At 44.4% G+C, this 15,991-nt stretch overlaps 1 protein-coding gene across 10 annotated transcripts in view; it reads right to left on the bottom strand.

The window, feature by feature from the left end:
* PPFIBP1 (PPFIA binding protein 1) overlaps positions 1-15,991 on the bottom strand; it is a 101,091-nt gene that overhangs the window by 41,990 nt on the left and 43,110 nt on the right. For all 10 annotated transcript variants that reach the window (XM_066183727.1, XM_066183733.1, XM_066183724.1 and 7 more), the window contains exons 3-4: positions 3,931-4,091; positions 1,887-2,092 (exon numbers count right to left, since the gene is read on the bottom strand). In XM_066183727.1, coding sequence (XP_066039824.1) covers positions 1,887-2,092; positions 3,931-3,994 — 270 coding nt within the window. In that variant the 5' untranslated portion in view covers positions 3,995-4,091. The remainder of the gene's footprint in view (positions 1-1,886; positions 2,093-3,930; positions 4,092-15,991) is intronic.

Raw genomic sequence — 15,991 nt, 5'->3', positions numbered from 1 at the left:
CACATCTGCCATCACAAGGGGCAATGACTGGTCTCCACCTCATTAATCTCAGCAGGCATTGCAGCCTCAGCCATGCTGCTGAGCCCCTTTATTCCAGAATAACCTGCAGGGGATCAGCACCACTAAACATGGCCTAGAGATGACTGTGAACACCATGGGAGAGTGCCCTTTCCAAGACTGTTTATCTGGCATATTTTTTTGCTTATCAAGGCCATAGTTGCATGAAACCTGTTGTGGCCACAGAGAGCAGTGAGTAGTTACAGCGATGTTCACAGCTGTATGTTACACAGGCAGGGAATGCTGATGTTAGCAGTAACTCTGCTTGTTTTGAAGATTTGACTTCAGTATCACTCCTGTCTCCGCCTCCTGATCTCAGCGTTGACTGCCACACTCTGACAGTGGGGGCGAGATCCAAATCCCACTGGAGGCAGTGGGAGGACTCCCACGTGCTTCATTAAGTTTCAAGCATTTCCAAGTGAGTAGTTCAAAGCAAAGATTTTAGAAAAGGAAAAAGAAGGCTCTCCCTTCAGATGTTTCTGCAAGGGCTACAGCAGCAAGTCCAAGGTGCCCATCTGTCCCTGCATAGCTGCGCTCAGCCCCCAGGACAGCAGATGGCACAAAGGGCTGCCCAGCGCCAGCCGCAGCCAATGCAGCCCTGCACCCAGCAGTCCTCTGGGCTGTGACTGAGCGCTGAGATCAACCCATTTGTCAAGATAAAAATGCTTTCTGTGAGATCAGCCATGACTCCAAGGAGATTGAGTCCTTCCTGTGGGCTGCATCCTGGGAAGGGAGCAGGTGATGGTGGCCATCTGTCCCAACAGCAGGGGCACATGGAACACAGAGCTACCACAGTCCTGCAGCAGGCCCAGCCTTCACCAGGGCTGGCACCCCAATTTCAGCAGCAGGGTGTCACCTTGGCCGACACCCAGTGTGGGACACAGCAGGACCTGACCACGGCTGCAGGATGGATTTGACAGAATATGCAGAAGTGCCCACCCACCGCCCTCACTGTGGCAGCTGTGGTGAGACTGGCTTAAAAACTGAAGTGTGGCTTCTGGGAGCAACTCCTGAGTTCCACTGCTGGAGCTTCTCCAAAACCTGCACACACCTGAGCCTCTACAACACAAACCCTGTCACACACCATGAGCACGAGGACTCTTCCTTGGACCTGCTTGGAAGTCACCAGTCACAGGGCATCTGGAGGCAAAAGCAGCAGCTTCTTCAAAAATGATGCTGTTTTAACTCATCTTCTGGTAAGTACAACATTTTATTTCCCAGAGCAGCCTTTGGGTAACCTACACTCAGATAATCTTTGATTTTTTGGGAAAACCAAGTCTTGGGGAAAGAACTGCCCTGTCAGTTGTATTTCCGTGTATTTTTAAAGTAAGGAGACAAAAGCAGGCCAATTCACAAACACAGAAAATAAAAGTTTGGTTTGATAACCGGATTGAAGGGATGCAGAGCTACACCACTCCCTTAAGTTACAAATCAGGTAAGGAAGCTCAGTAATAACACTGATCCCCATAGAAAAAATGCTGCCAAAATGCTTTTTAACTGAAAAGCATTCAAAAGAACTCTTTTCCCCTACTTAAGCATTTGATTCTTAAACAAAAGTCTTTCCCCAACCCTCTGAGATGAAACTGCAGTTACCAAGCATTGTTTGCTCCCTAGATTGAGGCACAGTGGTCCAACAAAGACAGCAAAGGCCAACCCACTGCACAAGGCATTTGAGAAACAGCTTTTCCAAGACTCCACAGCAGTATCTCCAAAACAAAATATCTTTCCTGATACCCACTCTAAGCTTAATAAACAGCTGTGTGAAACAGAGCCAGTCTAGCCAACACCCAAAATGAGCCTGGTAGAGGTAAAACAAGGTGAGACTGTACCATCTGACTTTGGAGCCATTCGATGAGAGCCTCTGCCGTGGAGTCGGGGACCTGGCAGCGCAGCCCCTCTCTCTCGTCTGCCTCCATCATCTCCAGCAAGCCCCGCAAGTCCTCCACGAGGTGCAACGCCCGCAGGCTCCCCATGAAGGGAGAGGTGGGGGACTGGCAGTCAAAGATGCCATTGGAGTATTCCAGCGCCTTGGAACCTGCAGGGAGCAAAATTGCATGGGGTCAGGCACGGGAGAAGGGTTGGGTGCACCCCGAGGCTGGGGGCTGTTCCTGGCAGGGTTTATCCCAACCGAACTCAGCACTGGTGCTTGGGGAGGGAAGCTCCAGCAGGAATGAGGTGGGCTGGCCCTCAGGGAATGAGAATGCCACAACCTGCCTGTGTGGTTGAGGCATGGGCTGGGCTCCTGCTCCCTGGGATGAATTCCCAAGGCAGAAGGTGCTGCCAAGGATGGAACAACCTCTGTCAATGCCCTTAGTCACCCTGCAGGCACCGAATGATCCAAGTCACATTCCAGTGATGGTGTCCAGTGGAAACCATGCCCTGCGTTTTCCATGCAGGAATATGCTACACTGCTCCAAGGCACCGGAAATTTTTTTAAATAATAAAGATGAAGATAAATTATAAGACCAAATCGCTTCTGCATGGGAATAAATTTTAAACCCAGCAATTTGACACAGTAGCACTGACATTAGCATGGTAATAAAGAGAAAAAATTCTCATTTGCATAAACTCACAGGATGCATATTTGACCTACATTAGAAGTTGCTATATATTAAGTAAGAAAGGAAACTGTGAATTTAGGATTAAGGTTGATTTAAGCCAACCTAGCTAATTCCAACTGTAATTCCAGTACACTGATTTGCGACCTTAATTCTGTAATACCTCGACACAATGAGACGTGTTCATGACAGACCTTCATGTGCTGTCAACTTTTAGAAACTACAAGGATATGCCATATACATATTTTCATGAACTTTCATTCACCTCATCTGGCAAGTCACAAAAATCCAAGTATTCTGCTAAATTCCCACTGAAAACAATAAGGAGAAAAATAACCTCAACAGCACAGGAGCTGATATCCCTTTGTTACATTCCTTTATAGATCTATTCACAGACATGGGTAAATGAAGTCAGTGCTGACTTAAATCTTCCAACATCACATTTTGTTTCTGGGTTAACATAACCAACTTGGGCTCTTGGAAACACAAACACATGATCGGATCCAAATACCAGTGTCTACTTATGGAAATTACTGAAGTCACAGCTTACATGTATTTTTGGAGATCATCATGATCAAACTGAATCCTCTTTACATGTGTTCCTGCTATGTGTCCTTAATATCTTTAGGCAGAGAAGAGTCATTGTTCAAACAAAGCCCACAGTGTATGATTATTTTTGTCCTAAGGAAAACTGTTTAAGTGGAACTACTACAAATTTTATAACTGTGTTGCTATACTTGTGAGGGTATTTTTGACTACTGACTTCTTAATCTTTCCCTCCTATGTGTTGGGTATTCATATTATTTTCTAACTCACTAGACTCAGCTTAAAAGCAGAGGTTGCATTCTTTGTGATGCCTCTCACTGGGCAACTTACAGCTTACAGGTACTTATAAAAAAATCCAGATGTTCAAGGCAGTTCCAAACCAAACATGTGGACCCAAAGTATTCCAATTTTGGAAAAAAAAAAAAAAAAGGAAAATTCAATTAATGTTTTAATTCTTCCAAGCTGAGGGAAGTTCAGAGAAGCCACTTTTGTCCTTGACTCTCCTGCTGCTCCATGAAGGAGCTGACCTGCATCACTCAGCCATTTCCAGCAGCCCTTTGAGAGAGGACAGGCAAAAACCCAATTCATGGAGCCTGTGAGAGTCTGTGCAATCCCTCCACTCCGGTTATTTGTAAACTCTAAGCTCTAAGCTACGGAAGGCACTGAAAGCAATTCCCAGGCTATTCCCTTCTCCGCCTGGAACTCTGTCCTCCCAGTGGGAGAAAGGAGCACCCAAAAAGCAAAATAAACATCTGCCCCAGGTGTTTACCTGCTATAATACCATCCATCTGCTCCAAGGCTGCAGCGAGCATGTCACTTGCATCACTCATCATCTTCTCTCTTCCCAGGAACAATCACCAGCTACACCCTAACGAAGAGTAAAACGCTGATGGTGTGAGTTGGTCCAGAGCCTCAAGTCTGCAATTTAATCTGCAAAAGAGAATTTAATTTCACTGCATGTTCTCTGAATTCAGGCATCACTGTTGTCAGATCAGAAAGATGATTTGTTGACCACAATAAAACCCACAGGTATTCACCATGAGGCATGGACTGAGATCAAGGAATCAAAGCACTGACTTGATGACCCAGTTTCTAGTGGCCCATGGCCTGCTCTGCTCACAGGGCCACGCCACTAACAGGGCACCCCAGAGAACACCTCCAAAATCCCACATGGCACTTCCAGGAAGCTCACAGAAAAGACAGAGGCCTTCTATCACTAAAAGGGAGCTGTGACTCAGCAGTAAACCATATGTGTGTCTGTGGTAATTTTCTCCCCAAGAAATAGAAAAAGAGAAGTCTGACCACTTGACTGAGATTTTTAGATGTCTGACAATCCAGAAGTTCCTGGCATGGAACTGTCTGCCTACAGGCAGGATCTCTCAGATGTCCACAGCTCACTGGATGTACTGTGCATGTATGGACTATCCCTGCTCTGAGTTTAGCAGATTCACATCATTACGATGCAATGTGATCTCACTCTCGAACTTCTACAAGCCAGAAGTGGTCCCCAGAGGAGGATTTCACAGGCTGGAAAAGCAAGCCTGCCCAAAGTGCTGCCTGTAGGTGAGCTAGTAAACCAGAAATCCTGATGGGCTACAAGTTAAGTTAAGCAGGTGCTTAGGAACTTGGCTGAAGTGGAGCTGCAGGGGTCAGAGGCATCTCCAATCCCTCCAGCCCACCACGACGGACACACAACACACCAACACCGCCCAGATTGTCTTGACTTTAATCTAATACACGAGACTGCTTCTGCTAAAAATACAGCTGGGGAACAAAGCTAAACAAACATCAGGAAGGAAAACTCGCTTTAACCTTTGCATGCCCTGCCATTTGGTTTTTGTATTAGGCCGCACCACTGCTGACATTTGCCCCAACATGAGCAATTAAGAAAGTAGTTCACCGTATCTCTGGCATAAGTCCTGGAAAAGAATCTACTAAAAAACAAACCAAAACAAAAATCCCTGTTAATTTTCCCCTCCTACGAGTCACCTTATTGGTTTGACCCAGCTGGGAAGTAGCTCTTATTGGAGGCTGCCAGCCAGCTTGCTGAAATGTTATCCTTAAAATGCCAACAAACATTTCATCTTCCACAATAACATTTTTATTACATGAAGTAGGTCCAAACCCTAAGGTAACCTTTGAACAACAGCACAAAGACTGCTGCGCTTTTGGCAAATGCCTGGTTTCATTACATGGTTGTCAGAGTCAGAAAAACCAAGAGAACCTTAAACAGTCAAAATACCAAAAAATACCAGTCAAAAACAAGTCAAAATGTTGCAAATCTTAAAAAATGCAGTCGCATCGTAACTAAAGACTTTCAGCCTTCAAGGAGGAAGCTCCCAGTTTTAAACACAATGTAAACATTCAGCTTCAATCAGTACAAGACCTGCCAGAATACACAGATCCTACAAGACAACTGGTTTGGTGCCTCCACATCTGATAATAATGAGCAGAAAATGCAGCTTTTGCACACACATTCACTTGGAAAACACTGAAGTCTCTTTTTTTAAACTGCTTAAGATTTTCTGGCTCACATATCAGGTCCTGCTCAAATATGGGTGTCTATGAAGGCAGAGTGTGAACAATCTGCCGTGGATTTCCCTCAAAGGGCAAAGAACAGACGAGAAAGCCCGGGGCTTCTACAGCCCCAGGCAAAACACTGATTCCTCACAGCTCTAAGTGGAAAAAGACCAAGAGCAGAAAGCAACCACAAACCCACAGAAACCAACCAACATTTGGGAATCAGAAGTGCACGTGAGCTTTTCAAAGTGCAGAAACACCTCATGGGGCGAGTAAAGCAGACAGTCAGGTTCTCCTCAGGGGTGCCCAGTGTCGTGGCAAGAGGCAATGGGCACACATAAAAACACAGGGAAGTTCACCTTAGAATTAAAAAGGGGGGAGGAAAAAAAGCCTAAATAAAAAGAAATTATTTTTAAAAGGTTTTTTTTTTGCTACGAGGATGGCAGGCAATAGAAAGGGTTGCCTTTTTGGGGCCTCCAACCTTGGAGCTACTCACAGCCCAACAGGACCCTGCATGGCACAGCCTGTCCTGGGCATCCCTGCTTTGGGCAGGGGCTGGGCTGGAGACCTCCAGTGGTGCCTTCCCACCTCAGCATCAGCAAGATCAGTGCAGCTCATGATCAAGCATTAAACACAGTCCTGGAGGCTGGTAGGAAAAGCCTATGTAGGCTAAAAACACACAAAGGAACAGAGTGCTCCCTAACCACACTTGTTCACAGTGCACCCTTTAATTCTCACTTTCTGGCTAGGAAATGCATGAACTGGGGACAAAGAACTGCTAATTTGTACTTGCACAATATGGCCATGGCTTGTAGGCATAGAAAAATCACCACCCTTGCACTTCATCCAGGTACAATCAACCCTCATGTTTGCAAAAAGCACTCCTTGCTTTCCTAAACAAGGGGTTTGTCCATGGTTGTCAGAAATCCCTAAGACAGCTCTACTGATGGTACCAACAGTATCCAAGAGACTTCCAGGTTACCTGGCTCTGCCTCCAAGGAGAGGCACGTTGCTTTGCATAGAGCTTCCTCCACTGCTACTCCCAAAGGAGCTGCACTGCTGAGAGCAGCAGGGAGAAATTTTAAGATAAAACTTACTGAAGCACGACCCTGCAAATACACACAGACCTCCAAAAACTCTTCCACCACTCATGGAGCATCTGTTAGCAGCCTGACCAAGCTCACAGCTGAGAAACTTGGAGAGGTGAAATCAAAAAGAACAAAAAGCCCCCAGGCTGAACAGCTGGGGATGACGCAACAAAATCCCATTTCCCTGGTTATTTAGTCCTAAAAGTGGTCATTGAAAACTAGCCTGGAACAGCACATCCTGCTCTGGCCACCTTCCCAGCACAGTGCAGCACATCCAGCAGTCAGGAAGTAAAATTGCTGCAATAGAAAAATAATATTGGAAGTATCCTTCCCTAGCAAAGGCGTAAAATTGTTTTTGGTCTTTGCACAACTATCACCAGCATGCAGGGAGGGGGTGGGCAGAGGGAGGAGAGGACCTCATACAGCAGGGGAGCAAAGGACCAAACTGCATGGAACCAGAAAAGACAACAAACCCCAGGAGGAAGAGAGTGGAAAGGGTAGGTGCAGCAGGAGCCAAAGAAACACGAATCAGCAATCAACAGCCCTCTGTGGGCTATAGGAAAGGGGACAACAATAAAACACCAGCAGATTAATCCCTGTGCCTCCTGAAGGGCACCCTCTGACTTCACAAACTTTGAGAGAAGCCTCAGCTGGCCACTGACGCAGAAGAGCTTTTCCAATACGTACGTTCCACTCTTTCCTCTTTATGGCTTTGGTCTAACACAAATAAAACCTAAGAAAAAACTCAAGGCTTTGGGGTTTTTTGCTTGGCAGTGATTATGGAAAACCACACAGGTAACACAAACAAAAATCCATCCTGGAGGAGTGCAATGAAGCTCCTTAGGAAAATAATGCATAGCTAACGATGACAAGCAGTTTAAGTTCCCTTTATCCACAGAAGCAGGAACAGGAAAATCATCATTTTAACACAGACAGATCTGTGGCATGGCAGATGAATGAGATATCAAGGTGCACACAGGAGACAAGCAGACTCATGAAATCCAACCCTCGCATAAGGTCACTGACAACACACCTGAGAGGAAAGTACTGACAGTGCCCTGCCTGACAGACAATTTAAAATAAGTTTTCTCCTGCTTTCCAAGAAAATGACAACACTTACCTTCCTGTGTGCACAACCAGTGCCAGGTGGGGTGTGGGGGGCTGTTTGTACAGAGGCAGATCCCCCTTTTTAGAGCTCCCAGCTGAATACCTTGTTCATGCCGACAAGAACAAGCATCGCTTTGTCAAGCCTGTATTTACAACCCACCATTAAAAAAAAACAAAAATGAAAGAAAAAAAATGCAGCTCTCTCCACTATCATTTATGATTAATCTTATCACTAGCTGGCATTTCTACCACATCCCTGGCTGTAACAGAGAAGACATAACGTGGTCTTACTTGTTTAATGTCCCTTCCCCTGGTTCAAACGCACCAGCCGGTTGCTAGGGCTGTGCTGTTCACTTTTCAGTAGGTGGAGATTTTTTATTTTTATTTTTGAATGACATACAAACCCTCTGGCTACAGCACTGGTGAAGACGTATTCCAAACGGCTTACAGAGAAAACAAAACGCTGCCCTGCAAATAAACACAAGGAAAGCTGGAAAAAAAAAAACAAACCAAAAACCAAACCAGCAAGGGGCTCTGTGAATGGAAGCGCAGTCTGTTGGATGCAAACAGGAAAGCTGCCTGGATATGGATTTCAAAATCTCATATTTAATTAAGATGGCAGACTTCAAAAAAGAAGGGGAAAAAAAAGTGCTTAAGCATTTTACATATGTAGGAAATGATAGTTTTCCCACCCAGAGGCTGCCTCTTTCCTAGATCAAACAGCACACACAGAGGCATTGAGGGGCAACATCTTCGAGTCCATTTTTTTATTATTTTGGGGGTGGTCTCATTCTGGATGTCCACCTGCAAAACACACCACGCTTTAAAGCCCAGAGGTTTGCCGAGTTAAAGGGAAATCAGCTGCCTGCTGGCAGGTCTGAAGGCCCAGAGGACACACCATGCCCTGGATGTCACCACTCTGAGGAAGGGAGGGCTGGCCTTTTGTCCCACCCGCCTTCCTCTTTGTGCACATGGGCTGCAAATGCTCAGCGTTGGGAAATAAAGCATCAGCTACGGATTATTTTTATGACATGATGCAATAAGATGGATGACTTAAGTTTCCCAGCTCTCCCATTCACACATAACACTCCTTAAGCCAGGAAATTTTGATACACAGAAATTAAAAACCTCGATTAGGGCTTGTTTCTGAGAGCTGTTGAGAGTAAAAGAGGACCCCCAAGAGCTGGCTGTCACCCCAGAGCAGCCTACCACAAAAGAAAAATGAAAAAGCTAAGAAGTTGCAGTCATCTTTTCTGGGGAGGGTGGGGGGAAAGAACCTCTTCCACTGCGAAAGTAAGACCCTACATGCTGTCCAAATCCATGTCCTGCATTCTCAGTCCTACATGTACCAGGCCTAAAGCAACTTCTGAATTCATCTTTCTTGCCTCACTGTACTAAGAGAACACATCCTTAGCAATTAATAAAGCTCTGTTTCATGAAGAAAAATGCCATTTCAGACACATCTATTTCTGCTTTTTCTGGCAGGCCAGAAGAGAAACACAAACACACAGAGAGTTATTTACAAAATACATTTCAATCACAATTGCAAACAGTTTCAAATGAATTCAGTCCAAATCCCTGGCACAGATACTCGTGGGATGTTTTGAAGATGCTCAACAACAGTGCCACCAGTCAGTAGCAGTTTAACACTTACTAATGAATATATGCGGGTAATTCACACTTGGAGTCATTAACATTTCCTCTAATGTAAATGACGACTCCATTTCATTCCTTCCAGGCCTGGGAGAAGAAACTAAAAAAGAAAATGGATCCTAGTTGAATACATTGCTCTGGTGTTTTGAAATAAAACAACAAATTAAATTTAAAAAGTCAAATTAGGAAATGCTGGAAATACCTCAATGGGAATAATATAGAGAAATATCTTCGTTTGAGGCAGGGATGGGCATCTAGTAAGGTCCCAGGTATGCTTTTGGCCAAGTAATTCAGACACTGTCCCCCTTATCCGAGGTCACCATGTGGAGCCAGGTGTATCCGTAACATTATTTTGGATAAAAACAATCCAAATGTTGGCAAAGGCTTGCTTTAAATTGATAATGACTATTTATTTTTATAAATAAAATTCTGTTTGAATTTGCTGAGCTGTAGTCAATGACATCAAAGCAATACTGCTCTCCTATGACGCAGGACTACAAAAAAAAGCAACAAATGTCTCTTTGTTCCCTAAGTCTAGATCCTTTCTTTGTTCCCTGAATTTCATTATTTCTTTATTATACAACAAACGCTATTTATTTCCTTTAACTGATAAAAATGAATGGGAGCAGACTGGGGATAAAAGCCCATCCCATAGCATGTAAGAAACGTCTCAAGATAAACGCTTTCAAGCCGTACAAATTACTTTAAAGTACTTTAAGAGCACAAAACACAGAAGTCCTTCCAAAATGTAAATGTTTATACCTGGGAAAAACTTACCTCAAATCACACAACTTTTACTACAAACCAGTTGAGTCGCATTCTGCACTTTGCCTTAAAATTTGTTAAACACTCTGGACGTAAATCAAAAGCTCAGCCTCGACAAGATAAGCATCCTTGAGATCCTTTGACAGAGATGCATACACAGTAAACATCTTATGTAAACACCTGAAGTCTCTGAGTCAAGGTTTATGGCTTAGATTCATATCCAATTACAAAACAAACCCTTTATTTGGGTCTTCAGCACTGAAATCATTCTGGTTGCTTATCTCTGCCACCCTACTCCAGCAGCTCTTTTGGTGGTGTTGTTGCAATTGAAAGGAAATTTAAAAACCCATGTTTCGCGCTGACAGGTGATGTTGTTTTGTGGGCTCTGAGTGCTGGGTGACAGAGAGGCAGCTCCTCACCTGCACAGCAGCTGTGTGATGCTAAAACCTCTCTGCACACCCTCTTCAGACTCACTTTCACTCTTGTCTCACAAGCAATCCAAGGTCAAATGAAGTCTTGTAAAAAAAACCAAACCAAAATAAAAAACACCCCCCACAGACCACTTCAGGCTGTTCCTGTTTTACTGGTTAACTATTTAATAGTCTTCAACTTCTCACCTCAAAGAGTCTGAGAACCAATACATTATTTTCTCACTTGTTTTGCTTTGGGTCTACTGATTAGAAAAACAAATGAGATATTCATCCCCGACTCCAAGACTGCAAATGCAAGCAAGGAAATGCCTCAAATTCCCCAGCAACATGTCACTGACAGACTGTGGTCACACAGGCTACAAAACAAAAGGGGCACTGTTGGGTGACAGGCCAAAAGGTAGTTTTTAAAAATACCTTAAAACCCACCTAGTCCTGAGCACTGACCCACATTTAGATCCCATTTCATAGCTTGTGCCACTCTCTTTCAATGAGCTGCACCCAAAGGTCAGACTCACAAGCCTCCAGATTTGAAAGGATTTGGCTCTAGATTTTGGACCTTAAGGTCTAAGGGTTTCCAGATGCATGCTTTCGGAGTTGATACTGCACAAAGCAGAAGTAGAGGGCAACACCCATATAAAGTCCACAAATAAGTATGTTTAGCCTGAATGGTGTTTTAATACTTGTCTGTAGAAAACAACAAAAAATCCAATGCCTTTTAATTTTGCAGCATCAACTGTTACATGCGGAAAATCTGCGTATATATTGCATCCTTCCCCTTTTATCTGCCTCTGATTTTGCTTTGTTAAGATCTACCTTTCAGGAGTAATATGTGAAACAAGAGTGTGATATCTGATGCACACATTTGTGTGTAAGGATACTTTTGTTTTTCAAGACTCATAATCTCTGAGAACCTGAGGCTGCCAGTAGCAACACTGCACCAATGCCACAACATGATTTGCCACCTCAACTCTCCTGGCATTTAAAAAATGAAGCAGGGTAAAATTCAACTTGGTTAAGGAATCTTTTTTTTACCGTGTAATAGAATGGAACTGAATTTTAATGAGTAAAAAATAGGGAAAAAGTGAAAACAAGTCAATTGTAGGCTAACTTTCCCTCTGATTTTCTCTTTGTCTCCTCAAAAACTTGTGGACATCTTCATCTTCTCCTAAACTGAAGCCCTTTGCCAATACCTCACACTGGAACTTAGCCAGCAGCCTTTGTTTAGGTAGCACAATTGGGAATATGAGAGAGTTCATGTCAAGACAAGCAGCTTTAGGCAGCACATGGACTTAAGTCACTAGTAAAAATGGATGTTCTGCCTTTGACATTCCTGAAATACTCGATGTGGGTTCAAAACACAGACTTCCAATTTTGCATTATTCCTCAGCTTTGAAAAGGGACAAGTGGCTCATGGGCAAAAACACTCTGAAAAGTGTGTTTGTTCTCCTCAAACAGTGACCTCTGATGTTTGACAACTGCAGAGCGTGCTATCCCACAGCCAGCCAGAGCTGCGACAGACCTGCCACAGGCACTGCCCCATGCACAACAATGGGATGCCTCTTTGCCCAGGCAGCGTAGCTCTGCTGGGATGCACTCCCTCATCCCCTCAGGACCATCCTCTCCTTACTCTGGGACACAGCCTGTGCTGACTGCACAGCTCCAGAGCCACTTGTTAGGGTGGTGAAGAGGCACACACACGCAGGGCATCTGCCCTTCCCACACCTTCTCTCAACCACTTCTCTTCCCCAATATCCCTTCTCCAATCCCTAGGGAAAGCACAGCCCCAGGGATTTCAGTAATGCTGGAGTAAGCAAAGTTTCTTAATTATTTTTTTTAATTTTCAGCCAGGGAGCAGAGTGCTGTTGATTTCGTCTTGCTTTTTCAACACCAAAGTCCCAGTGCCAAGAGATGAAGGACAAAAGCTGTGTGCTCTCAGCTAGAAGAGAGGGCCTTTCTCTTCTGAATGCTGCACTGGTGAGTAGCAAGCAAACAAATCCCCAAAACCCCACTACTACTACAGTGCAGCTTTAAGGAACCATATGCTGTCCACACCATTGCTTGGCCAGGGAGTCATGTGTCCTGCCTACCCTTGTGCCAGCTTTGCTCCTCAGCACAGAAGCAATTTAGCAGGCAGGACACAGGAATCAGCTCTTTTGCCGCTCATTCCTTTCTCCTGAAAGCCCACAGATGGTTCTTCAGGGTACAGATGTTGTCCTGTCCATCCCATCTCAACCTCTCCTCCTCTTGCATGACTGACACCTCTGCACCACCCCTTGCAGAAAGACGGTTTCAGTCCTGGTCCCTGCAGCTTCCAAGCAGCATCACCCAATGCTAAAAACTTGGTGAGGCAGGGGCTGAGCTGCGCCTGGGGCTCAGAGGAGCTCACAAAACAAAGACATCAGTGCTGGGGGAATGGAAACAATGGTGGGGTGGGCTGGAGGGCTACACAGGTAAGGTTAATACAGTCATGGTTGATACTGAAGGCTAGGAGGGTCTTCACCAGCAAGGCAGAGGGAGGCAGCAGATCAGGAGCAAGCCAGAGCTGTGGCCTCTGCAGGAACAGAGCTTTAAACACAACTGGACCCAGCCCTACACCCTTCTTTCTCCTGCAGCAGGAAGAGGAGAGAAACTGGGAGGAAAAAGGGCCAGAAGAGATGTTTTCTTTCTGCTGCTTCCCCAGTAAGAGAGAAAGGTCTAGGGATGGAAGGGAGCAACCACTCTCCAGCAAATGGCCAAGCCTCTGGGCATATGTAGGAGGGGGGAATGTCCCACTCCTCGCCAAATCAGCAAGATGAGCAGAAAGTGCTGCCCTTGCAACTGAGGACAATGCAGTCCACGAGATGAAGACAAATCTCAGCACTCAGAAAATTAAGATGCTTGCATCGAGAGATGCCTGATACCCAGCTGGGGCAGAACTGCAGCTGCTGCAATCCTACATGGATTTCTCTGGGATAACAAGGTACTGAGACTGGAGTTATTACCTACCAGTATTGTAAGCATGAAACTTTTTTTTTATTATATAGAACAATGAAAAATGCCCGTTTCTTTAGATACAGCAACAAACTGTGGTTTATTACTGACCTTACCAATAGTGGGCTGCCTTTAGCAGCAGGGCTATAACACATTAAAATGGAGAAGAAGATAACTTTTAAGAGCAGTTTACAGTGCAATTGTAGCAGTTCAGTGTGAATACACCTACAAATCACCTCGTCTGTGTATCCAGAACAGTCTAATTGGAGCAAGGGGCTACAAAACTTTCTTTCTAGGCACAGGGTCAGCAGTGGATGGGTTAGCACACAGCACCAGTGGGGCCACAATCCAAGTAAACAAGTCTGAAGCAAACTTAGGTGCGGCTAAATCCCTCGACAACAACAATAATGTAGAAATACCATCACATGCAAGAACTGAACTGCTCCTCTCCATTATTAAGTATTGGCCACATGTTTAAGCCAGTCAGGTTTACAGACTCTTCTGGAAAGCCAGTTTTACCCCACAAACTCTCTCAAAACTCGAGGTCTTCCAGAGAAGTCATTCCACTGGGATATTGGTTTTCATTAAGAAAGAACAGCATTATTGAGGCACACGGTTGCTGAAGGAAGTTTTGTGATCTATGAATGTCCTGAAAGTTTGAACACAGAAAGGCCCTTATTTGACATGAAATACAGTAAGGCATAGAAGGGAAGGAAGGCACGGGGAAGCAAGATCACCTGACGTTTTTTAAAAGAGAAAAAAAAAAATCCTAGACTGCTTAACTGTTTCCGTTCCCCTGACCTACAGATCTAATTAAAATAAACCTTCAAAAACAATATAAAAAATTAATAATATTTAAGATGTTTTTATTAAAACACTGAATAAATCAAGGATGTTTTTATGACATAGAAAGACCAAAAGTAACCTCACTGATGCTTCAAAGTTGTATTAGGAAAAAGCGGCCCTTGTGTAACTTCATAGTTTTCTTACTTTCCACAGTTCCACTGTAAGAGATGATAGCAAGGATGGAACAATACATCTAGGATTAAAAGCTCCCAAGCCCATTATTTATACACATCTAATAAGCTCCTCCTGCACACATACACACACCCTCCCTTGAGCACAGGGAACTGCTAATATAATTCCTGCAATTAAAAACTTCAATGCCAGAATCCTTGTCTGCCAAATGGAAAAACAACAACCACTCTCCTCCAGCACAGCTGGGCACGTTTGTACACGAGTGGATGCCCAACCCTAAAACAAAGCTCAGCTCCAAGATCTGAACTCTCCCAAAGTTCAAAGTATTTATTAGAAACCTGTCATCCAACACCACCGACAACCTTGGACTCCAGTAGAGCAACCAGTGCTAATCAGAAGTTTGGGGAGTTTACACACTGTGGTTTCATGCAGCCATACCAGAGATCTCTGCTGATCATGGGATAACAGTGCTGAACAAGTCTCACTCTATCAGCTTTTGCTTTGGTTTCCCCCTCAGACACCACATTAATTTTTGTTGGGTCAGGGACACTGGCAGTGCAGACAGATGGGTGAAGGACCACTCGCCTGCCACCACGTGAAAGCAAAACTAGCACAAAATAGTTCAAGGCCAACACTCATAAAAGCTTGGATGCATTAATGACCCTCAGTATTTCCATACAAATCTTCCTCCGAATACATAATCTCAAGATAAAGCTTCAAAAACCTTGAGGGATCAGATACACTTATAATGTTACATTTCTTTGAAGTACTTTTCCCTTTGTATTTTGACCACACTTCAAAGTTTTCCTCCTTACATACAAATCAAATTAGACATCTGATGCTAAAAGAAGCAGACACTGAAAGCGTTTCACACTTCCCTAACCTTTGGGGGTGGTAGGGCAAGACTCAGTCTCACAGAAAGGAAGGCATATATTAACCATAGTCAGATTTTCACTATACCACCTGGCCAAGGAGAAGTTATTAATGAATCAGAGGTCAAATAGAACCAGGTCAAACAGAACCTCCAGTCCCCCGCTGTGGCTGAAGATCCTGGTCCCAAAGAACAACACAGATTTAACCTGTAGGATGCAACCAGACTTGCTGCCATCAAGTGGGAATTTGTGATTTATAGAAGTGCCCAGTGCATGAAGGCCACAGGAGGGAGGAGGCTGGGACAAAACCAAGGTAACACCAGCATTGTCAAAGCCCTGATGTGGTTTAATTGGGGTGAGCTGATCATCTTCAATGGTTTTCTTAAGAGGCAAAAAAACCCTCAACCCGACTCCCAAACACTGCAAAAGTTGCCATGGAAAGTGAT

Source organism: Chamaea fasciata, unplaced genomic scaffold (genome assembly GCF_029207755.1).
Source record: "Chamaea fasciata isolate MVZ Bird 193981 ecotype frontalis unplaced genomic scaffold, bChaFas1.0.hap1 SCAF_5, whole genome shotgun sequence".
NCBI classification, from domain to species: Eukaryota; Metazoa; Chordata; class Aves; order Passeriformes; family Sylviidae; genus Chamaea; species Chamaea fasciata.
The sequence above is the reverse complement of the archived record's forward strand: the minus strand, read 5'-3'. Positions and strand labels throughout refer to the sequence as shown.